The sequence below is a fragment of the Rhea americana genome, unplaced genomic scaffold (assembly GCF_003343005.1).
Source record: "Rhea americana isolate MKP2758 unplaced genomic scaffold, rheAme1 scaffold_37, whole genome shotgun sequence".
Lineage (NCBI taxonomy): Eukaryota > Metazoa > Chordata > Aves > Rheiformes > Rheidae > Rhea > Rhea americana.
Window position 1 is genome coordinate 2,241,014 of NW_028186501.1, and position 12,986 is coordinate 2,253,999.

The window sequence follows — 12,986 nt, forward strand, 5'->3', positions numbered from 1 at the left end:
CCCGCGCCGCGCGCCCTGCTTCGTGCAGCGCTCGTGCTGCGCGTCTACCTGCGGACCGCGCTATCGTGGCAGTCCGCTTCGGGGTGCGCGCCGTGCTCCGAAAAAAAGAGAAAAATCAAATAAATAAAGAGGGTGACTTCATGCTTTACGGGGAACATTTTTACAGATGTGGTTTAGGAAAAATATTCCGCAGGAAAAAATCAGCAACATGTGCAGACAGTCTGCTGGCGACACCGGGGAAGTGGCTCGGCCGCGGCGCGCGCCGGGGCTGCGGCGTCTGGCGGGGCCGCGCTTTCCACGACCCGGCAAGCGGAGACCGCGCTGCAAGGCAGGACAGAAACGCTGCCTCCGAGCAAGCTCGGGGCCCTCTCCGGCCTCGGTGCCCGTTGGGTTCAGGCACTCGGGAGCGAAAAGCACCTCCCGCCGGCACTGGCCTCCCAGACGGACCCGCGGCGCGGGAAGCAGCAGGGACAGTTTGCCTGGGACGTCTGCTGGCCGCTAGGTCCCCCGCCGCAGCAAGCCCCCTTACAGCGGCTCCCGGGCTGCTCCGGGAGCTAGGGATCGTCCCCGTTATTTCTCTCCCCTTTTAAATGTTTCTGTCAACAATGTCCTTCCCTCAGGACAAGGGCTGTGCCACAAAGCAYGTTTAACTCCTGGCTGGRTAACTCCACATCCCTCCAGGGCCCYTTTAAAATAAGAAGCCACASCACCAGGAGAAAGAGACAACTGCAGATTTTTCTAATGCTGATGGCTCTTCAGAGCCAGCCAGAGCTCTAGAGCCTTCACTTCCACAACCCTGACACCCTGCCTGCCAAGAGAGTTGCTTATTTAAACCTCTTCCCTACCAAGGAAATCCTTGGGCGATGCAGGAAGCTTTARCAGACCTTCACCCCTCCTCCATCCACCCCAGATCCTGATGCAAGGAGCCACTCAGGCCCTTGGCCATCACCCGTTAACCACTGCAAGTTACGGTCCATTCTGTCGGAAGTTGCAGGTTGCATCTCTTGCAGTGGATCTTGCCAACATTTACTCAACTTGAGCAAATTCATCCCTTTAAACGCAAGACGGTGCCCCTTCCCCCACCTCTAAAATAAGCGAGAAGCATAGAGCAAGTTGGTAACACGTTATACAAGCTAGAGGCACTGCAGAACATGCAAAGAATATGCCATTGCTTTCCTGAAACAGAAAAGAGCTGATAAGATTGTGTTCGCATGAAGAATTAGAAAAAAAATAGCACACTGATAAACTCAAAGAAAATCCTCATCTGTTTAAGACTAGAACAGCCAGACCATTTGGCCCATGCCTCAGCCCACCGCTGCAAAGAGATSCGAGCTGCACGAGCCAGCGCTTCACCCGAGCCACGCGGGGCCTCCTTGGCTGGACGCAGAGGGAGCTTCACCACGCACGTGCTTCGGCAAGAGGGAAACCTCAGCAAGGGATGAAGCAAGGGCCAAACTAAATAACGTGAGACATAAAACCAACAATACAACTTTATTTTATATTTCATACAAACTGCATCCTCCAGATGTTTTACAGTGTTAAATAGCAGAGTTAATAGGTAATATTTGTAGGGTTCGCTCTTGTCACGAGCTTGGCAAGGCAGGCAGAACAGCGCTCTGGTCTTAGTCACGTGTTACCGGACAAATAATGTAAATGACATGGAATAAATCCAGAAATCAATTTGCCACAGGATATTATTGCGCGAGGCAGCTCCATTTTAAGCTCCTCAGGGGATCAAATGAGTTGATTACTCATAAGAAAGTATCAAGAGACAACCGTGAGGAAAATTTGATTTGTGGGAACTTATTTTCAAATTAAGAGAGGTGCGCTTGAATCCCTTGGGCCAGCTCGCGCCAGCRTTCGTATTTATGAAACGGCTGAATTGGGCCGCCGAGGATTCCTAAGCGAGCAGCCTGCTTGATTTATATGTTCAAGCCTCAGCGGCAACGCAGCAATTTATGAATTTCTAAGGTGTTCCTCGTGCTAGTGTTACGACACGTCTGACGYGCACACAGGACACCTGCAGCGTGAGAAACTGCCTCCCAACGGAGCTGAACAGAAGACAAAAGCTATAGGAAACAAAATATGGCCTAACCTGGCAAATATGCTGTTCTTTCAATGGCAAATTGGAAAAAAAAATCTGAAGGGCCACTCTTGCAGTGAATTTTCTCTTGCTCAGCTGAGCTGGAACTCATGAATTCAACACTGCTGAGAAACCCTGGGTTTGGGTCAAGGCTGCAAGGTTTCCTACGTATTTCCAGGTAACATGAGATCACCTTCACATCAGGTGTCAACACTCCTTCTTGTGTCCGAGTATGGACAAAAACAAGCAGTAGTCRAAAGGTGATGTTTGACTTAATAGCTAAAAAGCACCTGTGAGAACCAGAAGGCTGTAATGCATCTGCTTGGAGCCAAGCGTATCAAAAGGGCATACATGATCTTCAGTATTTGATTGTATTTTATATTGGCTTCCTGGAGGAACATCTTCCAACGCAGGAAACAGATTTTAAGTTTTAGTACTAGACAGAAAATGGTACAAATAACTTCTTTTCCATTGGAGTGCATGAAGACACTTCACAGCTGTGAACGAACTCAGTTCCACAACACCCTCAAAGTTTTACCTTGATCTAAGAGGCAGGGAAACAGAGGCAGAGACACGCGAGGTGCCTCACCAAGGGTGACTTTACACAAGATCTTTGCACCACTTAAGCCATACAGCTCGTCCTGCTCACACGCTGTGCTGCCAGCTCACGAGAGAAAGTGAGCATGAGCTTGCAAGCAAAAATCATAAAGGTAGCAGAAATGAACTATAAGCAATATTTACGGTGAACCTGCAGAAGAGGCCAACCATTAACGATGGTGAGATGCTTACCAAAAATACCCATTGCTGGCCTACAACCTCAGAATGGGATGAGGAGAGAGCTGACTTCATAAAACATGTTACACTCAGTTAAACTTGGCCCAGTAACATGAGAGATTAATACAGAAAATCAGAATCATGTCATGTTTATGACAGCTGCAAACTAATAAGCTCCAAGAAGAGGCCTGCAAACAAGGGGCAGTAACACTTCATACCTGATTATGGTTAGTCTTTAATCATTTACAGTTGTCCAAAATATTTCCATTCAAATGGTCCAATCCACTGAACAAGGCTATGCAAATACAAGCAAAACTAGGCTCAGCTGTGTGATACAATTTTCCATGTGTTTCCTGTAYTGTAATAATTAAAAATACGCATGGCAAAAAAGTTGGAAGCGCATGTYCTGTTGCTAGCAAGGATGCGTACAGCCAGCATCGGCCCAGCTGCAGAGAAATACCCGGCTGCGCTGCTAGCGGCGCTCCTGGACAGGCACTGCACGTGCTCGGCTTCCCCGTGGATTTGCTGCAAGGCTGCTGAGCACAGGGTGTCCCAAGGCCGCTTAGACCTTCGRGCCCTGGAAAGCCTGCAGTGCCCGGGCCATGGTGTGTACAGCTTTTCCTTCCACTACGCTACTTTTTGCTTTCAGTGTACCGTGACCCCGTTTCACACTCCTGGGCCAGCCGCTCCAGGTGGCCATCAGCAGCTGCGCTCGAAAGAGGAAGGAGACTCCTGCCCGTGGCTGCCAGACCTCGACTCCATACCGTTAACAGAAAAGAAGGGTCAAAGCAAAGTTCACTGGCAGAAGTAACTGCTTAAAACCCTGCAAGGCTCCACAGTACGTGGTGTAAGCGTGGTCCTGTAACACCCTAGATCCTTACTCCTCCTGTAGTACAGCAACCGTAGGAAGAAATTCTGTGCCCAGCACCACCCTGGATAATTTTCCTTAACCCTCCTCCAGTACCACACATCTCAGACCCCTTCACAGAGAGCCAGCAAGGGAAAGAGCAGCTGGCCAGTTGCCTCAACTCTTGGTGGGTCTGCTTGCCACAGAAGGCGAAGTTGGCAGAGACATGTTTCTTTTTCTTCACAATACTCCTCCCTTTACTCAGGTGAGGAGCAGGGAGGAAGATGTTGCTGCAAAGAAGCAGCAATTCTAATCAGCAGTACTTGCATTTTGAGGTTAATAAATGGCRAACAACTGTACTGCAGAGTTGGGCCCCGTGCAGACTTCTCTCAGAGGTGATCTACGCCTATTCTCTCCCCAAAGGGGATGAAACGAAATGATCCCCTGTTTGCTCTTAACTAGGAGTTTACTGGAATGCCAAGTGTGAGGTCTTGCTTTCTTCCTTTTAATTGCGAGGCAAAGACCAGAGCCATAAACATGACATAGTAACCATGGCGACATGCAGTTAAACTTTTGGCTTTCTGACACAAAGAGAAGGTGACTTTTTTCTCTCTTTGTCTTTAAGCATTTCTACAATTCCTTTCTTCTAAGCAAGGAGTGCCAGCCTTGCGGGTCTCCAAGGGAGCAGAAGGAGCGCCTGCACCAGGTGTCTGCGGAATGTGCCTCGTTTTATTATTTCAAATGCCACCTATTTCACCAGGGTCAGATGACTGTCAGGGCATTAACTGGAGGTTTTGTTACAGCAATATCCTGCTGATGCTTTAAATGGAGATAAATAGTAACACAGAAGTTACTTCTCTAAAGAAAAATAGTGTCTAAGTTTCTGATTTATAAAGCGCTRTTAATAAAGATGTTTCAAAAGGGTCCTAGTGCTGCCCAGGCACATGGCTTGTGATAGCATCTGTGGTGATCAGGCAGAAAACCGTAGCATGCAGCTGTAAGAAAGGTACGGAGCAGCCCAGTGCCAAGTACTTCACATCTAGTAGTTGGCTGCCTACACTTTTTAAGATATACATATACATATATATCCTCCAAACACTAAAATGAAAAATGCATCTCTGTAATAGAACATCCCAAGATCCACAAACTTTTCCCCACCAAATRAAGTGTACAACAAAGCTCAGCTTTGGGACACAGGTACAAATCTGGATCCATCAATTCTGGACTCAGAGCCTTACAGATGGATTTACCAGGTCAAAAATTATCTCTGCAAGCTGTAACGTCAGTCCCACATGGCAGGGCTACCTCCATCCTGGGAGATCTAGAATTAAACAACCAAATTTTAACAAAAGCTGGGTGATAGGTCRATGAACAAAGCAAAGACACCCTTGCTGGAAGAGAACAAAGAGGTCAGAAATTCAGGAGGTGAAGAACAGTGCAGGCTCCACATTACTCTGGTGTCCTTTGCACACACTGCTAGGGAGAGTAACTCAATTAGAAGAGGGAGAAAAAGAAAAGGAGGAAAAAATCTTATTGCAAGCTCTTTGCTCCAGTATGAAGCTCTTTTGGAGAGCTCAAGTCAGAGAGCATTAGCCTCAAACTGCAGTGCCACTGAACCAGATAACTTGCAATTGCTTCTTAAAAGACCACTTTTGCTTGCCACAGTCATGTCTGTTCAGATCTAAATCTGAATCAGCTTAGGAGCCCCAATCCACAATACTGAGTTGCAGAGACTAAGATTACACATGGTGTTAATTTTTAATCACCATGGAAGCCACAGAGCGAGGCATTAGTGGAAGGTACGAAATTAAAGCAATGATACAGAAGTCAGATTCTTTCGTTAAAGTGCCTTATTTTCTTTGAGCTTTTAAAACCATCCTCCTTACATTTTAAAATGAAAGGGGGRAAAAGGGAATACTGATTTGATATGAAACAACACAGAAAATCAATTAATATTTACACAGATCTTGGATAAGGTTATGGCAGAGACTAAATCTGACACAGCAACCCAAAAAGCAGAGTGTCAAAAAGAAGAGAAAAACCTGTTCGTATGCTTTCAACACCATCCCCTTGAGATCCTAAGTGTAAACGGTTTTATCTATGAAAAGGCATTTTACTTGGGCTTTAGTAATCGGAGCTGATTACAGCCATATTTTAAAACCAGCGGCCTGCCCGTGGGTGGCCGAGCCGCCTTGTGACCTCTCCAAGAATAGCGACTGTATTTAGACAAGTTCAACTTTAGCGTTTGGATAAACAGCTACGACGTCATATCCTTCAGGAGGCTTAACCCTCTCCTTCGCGTGCGTCTCGCAGTACAGCTGCTCCTCAATGAAGAAATACCCTCTCTGCTTCAGGTTGAGGCCGCAGTCGTCACACATGAAACACTCGGGGTGGTACAGCTTGTCCCGAGCTTTGACGATCGTGCCCCTGTCGAGAGACGGCGGGAGCACAGGTCAAACACCGAGCCGAGGCTGCAGAAACAGCAGGCAAAGGCATTTCTGCTGCCTCGTGCAAAACGGAGTAAATTAAAAACACGGCACGTAGGGGCAGTTAAAGACGTGATCTGTGGTTTCTATCACAACACATCAGCCTACCGACAGCTGACATCCCCTCGCCAGGCACTGCTCCGGCCACGGGGCTCTGCTCTTCGAGGACTCGCCTGTATTTCCGCRGGAACCAGCAGGGCAACCCTGAGACTCCCTCACGCCTTCTGCGCCGAGCCCTCCRGCTTCCAGGGCCCGCACGCTGCTGCGCGTCTCGACCCCGGGGGTACCGCTGCCTCGGGCGGGCACGCGCTTACCCACGCAGCCCCACAGCTTCCATCTCCCACGAGCGACTCCTCAGGCTCCTTCTCCTTCCCGTCCCAGGCAGTTACTCCAACACCTCCTCCCCTTCACAGGCTTCCTTGCAAAACCCTTTGCTGTTCTGCCCCAGACCAACGCATGGGGAAATCGCCCTTGGGCTTCCCAACACAACTGCCCATTCCCGCTTGCCTGGGAGAGAGGATTTTGCAGGATTTTGAGGAGAGAGGGTTTTGGTTGGAAGTCAAGCAACACAGTGTGAAATCACACCTACTCCACTGCGTAGTACCAAGCACACAGTGAGGATCAGCAGATGCTGCAGAATGCCAGTGGTGCTCAGTCCTGCAAGGGAGGACTCAGCACCTTCCCAAAGCAGAGCTTGTGAAGGATGAGCCCTACAGTCATCACACTCCTGCAACACAGCTCCACGGCCTGACACAAAGCTAAGCCTGATCTGACAGTTGGAGGCCAACAACTCCCAAAAGCTCCTGACATAGCTTGAGGCACTGCCTATGTGAGAATGTGTAGGCACTGTTTGCTCTAATGACTGTTGGAATAAAAATCTTCAGCTCAGAACARCAAGAACAAAAAAAGCAAAACAGAGGAYTTTTAATCAAAATGGAACAGAGCGTAAACTAYGAAATGGTGAAGAAGAAAAWGGTCTATATTCTCTGAGCATTAATCTCAACATCAATGCATCGGAGAGCAAGTCTTGAGCAAAAGAAACAAAACAAAACAACCAACAAAAAAATAACCGCAGACCTCTTCCACTCGACCTTCAAAAGTGCTTCTTCCTCAGTAGGGCAGTGAAAGRCTGTTAAGTGTCTTTGGTACTATTCATAGTCGCAGGGCAGTTATGGTAAGCTGGCAGATATCATTCTATGAATCATCCACGTATTGTTGCAAAATTCCCTTAAAAGGGGTAATCAAACTGTATTCTCTAATTACAGGTTAGTATGGTTAGTAAAAAGAGATTCAAGGATTCTGCTATAAATTCTCAAATGTATTTCTGGCAGAAAGACAACCCAGCTAAATCCCTGTGTTAGAGAAACTGCTGTGCTCGGCATGGTGTGACCGAACTCGGGCTCGGGAGCGACTCGGGCACTTACACAATCCCATTTCCGCATCGCGTGCACTCAGGGAGCATCTGCAACCCGGACATGGCACCACCAAGTTTTGGTACTGGAGGCTTGATGTTTCGGGGGTTGCTCAGTCTGTCGAGTTTTTCACCTGCCAAGAGTTTTAAACAGACATGCATTGAGAACTTGCCCTCCTCTTTCTTTTCCCCCCTGCCTTCTTTTTTTTTTTTTTTTTTTTCAGATGACTTGTTTTTTTCCCAAGGGAGCACATGCTCTGCCTGTCACGACAGAGCCTTCTTCTTGCAACGTGCTTGCAAAGAAATAAAAGAGCAAACAGCAAGACTGACGGCCTCGCAAGTCACATTGCACTTCACCAGGCACTGTGCTAACACTTCCCTCATCGTAACAAAGCCTGGATGGCGGCAGAAGCCCTTAGCGATGCCAGTGGCTAATTTATCCATGTATGACGATAGCACCAACTCAATATACACTGCTAAAAGGCAAAACGGTCTTATTCTAGAGATAAGAGAAAGATTTGGCAGCAGTACTATAAAGGAAACTAAGAAAGAAAGATAAAGAGCAAACTAGTAAAATGACAGAAATTTTCCAGAGGAAGAAGAGTTTCTATCATTCTAACATTTTAGCCATACTTGCTAGATATATCGCCAATGAAGCAGAAAAAGATTAAAATCTTCTGGAGAATTAGGCARATTAAAACAAATAACAATATAATTAAATGCATTTTTCTTCTTAGAAGGCTTTTTTACTTTATTCCATCTGCCAAGAGACAGGAAGACTTTTAAKAACCTAAAATAAAAAAATGTGTTAGAAAATAAGGTTTTCTGGGGGCACCAAGCTTCCTTTCACAAAGGTCCAAACACAGGAAAGGAAGTAATGAAAGTTTTGTGCATATAAACTGTAATGTGAAAAAACTTCACAGGTCCTCTTCTGTACAGATATATCATATATGCTCACACTTTGGACACAATACAAATGTACATGTTATCAACAACTGTGGCATTTGAAACCCTCCACAGCATATGTAATTTTTGAATAAGGATTCAGTACATACTGCATAGTTTTTGCAAACTTCCACTTTGATTTGCTGTGAAGCGCCTAGCACGGCTTCAGTAAGTTATCTGCATTTTTTAATGCAAATTCTTATTATTTTAAATTAGTATATCATTACTGATGGCTGTTTACTGTACTTGTGCAGGTTTACATACTATACTTGGGACAGCCTTACTCAGTGGGGCTTCCTTCCCTTCCTGTTAGGGCTCTGGAGATCACAGAGGATGGAAAACACCCAGCCCTCCCACCTGGCCAACCTGCTTAGTGCTGAGCTTCAGAGCAGATGCGACTCCCACAGCACTTGCTGAAAAGTCTGCAGTTTCGCTGTTGTTCATAATTGTCGGTCTTTGAGGAAGAGGTAGCTACTGAAACGCAGCATTCAAGAGGCCTAAAACCCCAGTGGTTTAAACTTAGGGACTTTTAGACATCCTTGTGCAGGTGGCCCCATCATTAGCCGTGACCAAAGAACTTAGTCAAGCAAGTGACACCAAAAGGACTGATTTCCCACTAAATCCCACTTTCTCAAGGTATAAAGATGGTATTTTGAGACACCCAAGGGACTTGACACACGCGAGAGCAATGGACCAAGGAAGAGGCAGGGACTGCTAGGCCCTTGGGCTCTTCTGCGCCCATGGCTGGCCGTTGCGTGTTGAGTCCCTCCATTGCCTCGCTGAGAAGAAGCTCTAACAACTGCTCGAGCTCTTGGCCTCTCTCAGCAGTGAGATCTGGTGTGCTTGAATTAGATATATGCTCATTTGCCAACATTTAACAGCTATGCCATTGCTGTCTCTCAAACAGAGTGCTTGGATAATCTGGTGTTATCTATGAGAGAATTTACAGCAAAACAAGCCCTTTGGAGTGCACTGCTTCCCATCTCCCTACGTGACGGATCCTCTCCCTCTATTTATCCACATACAATCTCATCCTAATTTATGGTCTTCAGCAAGGCAGCTAGATATTTTATCTAAACAGTCTTATACAGTCTTGTCCACGCTTTGTGGTTAAAGTACTCATCCTTCACGCTTGAAGGGCACCTACCGAGACAGCTGTGACATTTCTTTACAAATCCTGTCAGATCCTCAGCAGGAAACATTTCTTATTACAGGCACAGTATGGGGCTGATAATTCTGAAGAAAACATGGCCTCTAGCAGAAATATTTTCCCTGTAAAACAGCTCTTTGTCCAAAATATCTAGTTCATCAAGAGAGGAGATCCTGACTTTAAAAGGACAGCACACAGTTGTCTCAAGTCAAAACACGTATTCTTGTTACATGGGTATGTTTAAGAAAAAAAAGGATCAGGGCAGAAATTTTAAAACAGCCTAACAGAAGCAGTCTCAATGATTTAAACATTGCTGAAACATTACAGAGTTTTATGCCACCGATACGTTTTTCACTGAGGCATAGTTAATTTTGAATCCCTTATGAAATTAACACTGACAGTGTTACAACAGCCAAGGCAGCGGCTCGGGCGGGAGCTGCAGAGCCAGCTGTACCTTTCCCCTGCCTGCTGTAAAAACCATCAGAGCACAGAAAGGAGCTGAAGCAGGGGGAAGAGATGCTGCTGGCAGAGAAGCAAGATCTGAATTCTCCAGCTTGCTGACACTTTGGTTGGTATCTGTCACCACTTCAACTCCAGATGCTGATTAAACATGTGTTGCTGTCACTGAAAAGGAGCCAGAGGTGACCAGATGTCCCTGACCAGCTGGGACAGTCTCAACATGCAAGGACCGTCCTGGCATCCCACAGAATGTTTTCAAGACACTGTTTGTCCTTGATTTCCTTCTAGTACACACGCTTTTTGTCCTTCTGCTCTTTCGAAGTGCAGCCCAGGGATTGCATCACCTCCAGCGCCGTGCGTRAGAAGGAAAAGCCGCGAGGCCAGGCTGCAGAGTGCCCCCCCCTGTATCGCACCCTGCTACCCGCCACAGGGAGCATCCTCTCGATCGCACGCTCCCAGACACGAGGACCTTTCTGACAACCCCACCAAACCTGATGCTCTACAACAGCTCTATTTAAGAGAGAGCAGAAAACTTCAAATAATTCTGTTAAAACTATCTTTGTTAGAACAAACTTAAAACACCCATCTAGTTCCTTGTCACAGGACACAGAGGAAGAGAAGGAGCAGCACTATTAACRAGGATTAACACAGTCGCTTCCCATTTTCGGCTTCCTAATAAGGAAACCTGGGGGTGCAGCACATACCTTGCTGTAAAGCATGCTGGTGCTTGTTCATCGTAAAGCATTTGAATACACAACTGGAGCCTGTAATTAGCATCATTTTTCCTGCCAGTCTGGATGGACAATAGCATTTACAGCCAGGACTTCCAAGGCCGATCCCATTTCATGCTTTGCTGACATGCCTCAATACCACCAGAGCACAAAAACACTGAAATTGGTAAAAACTTCTGATGCACAGAAGTTAGTTGTGAAGCAAAAAGCAATACCCTTCTGGTCAAAATCTATCACTTCCTGCCATTTTATACAGAAATTGAAGCACGGCAGCCTGACTTGCTAACCCTTACAGTTTCTTAATGGGATTTGCAGTAGTTCACACTTTCCCATAAAAGCTAAGTTTGTGGATTCACATGATTATAATACGCGAATCCCGGAAGGAAACAAAAAGAAGATTCTAGCCCTAATGATTGTAAAGAAAAGCCTGAAAGTTTGAAYCTGGAGTCCTTAATGGACTTAAGGTTGAAAGGCAAATAAAAAGAAGCTGAAATTCACAGTTTTGGGATCTTATTTTTTTAATACATAGAGTTGGCTCCTACCTGAGTTGTATGAAACAGAGAGGAAGTTGTGACAGATCTGAGAACTAAGCCAAAAGCTCCTGATCTCTATTCCTATGTTGCTGAGGGCCATCCGTATCCTTATGCAAATACCATTTATTTAAACATCCATATGATCCTCTATCAACAGCCTGCTCAATCATTTCCAAACTATTACATTTAAGCAAATCACTTCAGGAAAACAGCTGTCACGTAGAAGCTATTTGCAAACCTATACAGCTTTCACTTGATGCCCAGGTCAGCCACTAAATTTGTTAAACATGCAGAAGCTGGCCTGAGCATTTGCACATGGTGGAAAAAACACCGATTTGAAACCTGCCATCTGAGCACTCTCTATAGTGGTTGGATTTTCCCACGTTGAGCTGGTTCACATCTCAGCACAAAAGTGATGTGCTGTAAAATAACAGAGCAGGACAGCTGGTCACTTTGCAAGAATGTCCCATCAGCTCTTGCATGGACCCTTTAAAGGCGTCACAAGCTTCTGAGCCTCAGCAAGGGAAAGAGCAAGAATAAGACTTAAGCCAGTAACAGCAGCTTGTGGACAYGGAGATCGTGAATTGCGGCACAGGGGGACTGATTAAAGGTTAAATCCTAACCGGTCAGGAGTCACGCAGTGCCCCTGCAYCTCCTTTTGCTTTGCAATCCCCTCCTTTTGCTTTGTTCCCCCCTGCCAGTTTGCAGGACACTCCAAAGCAGCGTAAAGGCTGGAGGCCAACAGCACGTAAGCTGGCTGAGGCAGCTCAGATAGAAGTGCTCTTGACCGAGAACATGTGCAAGGGAAGGGAAAGTGCAGTCATTCTGGCAGGGCTAGAAAACAAAAATGGGAATGCCAGGAAGCCAGCTTGGGAAACTCCCYGGCCAGAAGCAGGGACACTGCTGTTCTCAGGCAGGGAGGAATCTATCGCTCAACACTGATCACTTTGCATCCCTTGTAACTTTTGTGCTGGGTGCAGGTTTTCTCTGCTACACAATATGAAGCAGAAGATACAGAGATGCTCCTTGTCATGTTTCTTCCACCACTGCTGTGGGAACTGTCTGATAGTACTAGCCTTTAGGGATGGGAAGGGAGAATGAGGAAAGACAGGAACCACGGTCCAGGAGCTAGGCTCTTTGGARAGCATTTGGGAGCATTGCGCTCTCTGTGCTTTGGTTTCCTCTCTATAAAATAGATCCAAAAGCACTTTTCTTCCTCACAGGAGTATTACATGGATAAATGTGATAYGGCTTATGGAGGGTATGCATACTCCATCAATGTCTGGACTATCACAGAGACTAAGAGAATCATAGCGATGAGATGAGTGAAGAGTACAGCAGAAATTTCAAGCAAGGACTCTGTAGACTAACGGGACTCGATAGGGAAATCGGTGTCACCACCGATTCATCCTATCCACCCAGGAATTCCTACCTGGGGCCTTGTTAAAAAAGCACAGATTTATAAAGCTGCTTACCCCCTCTACAGCAGCTTTGCATAACCTTCTTTGCATCTTCAAAAATAGCAGGCCTATGGAAAAAAGAAGCCTATTTGAACAGATTTTGCTTC

The 12,986-nt window shown here is 46.3% G+C and overlaps 1 protein-coding gene across 1 annotated transcript in view; it reads right to left on the reverse strand.

The window, feature by feature from the left end:
* Positions 1–1,472: 1,472 nt before the first annotated feature.
* The window catches only part of PDLIM4 (PDZ and LIM domain 4), a 64,821-nt gene continuing 53,307 nt past the window's right edge, over positions 1,473–12,986 (reverse strand). Inside the window, exons 6-7 of the mRNA XM_085312762.1 lie at positions 7,615–7,735; positions 1,473–6,131 (exon numbers count right to left, since the gene is read on the reverse strand). Of these exons, the coding sequence (XP_085168888.1) occupies positions 5,927–6,131; positions 7,615–7,735 (326 nt within the window). The 3' untranslated portion in view covers positions 1,473–5,926. The remainder of the gene's footprint in view (positions 6,132–7,614; positions 7,736–12,986) is intronic.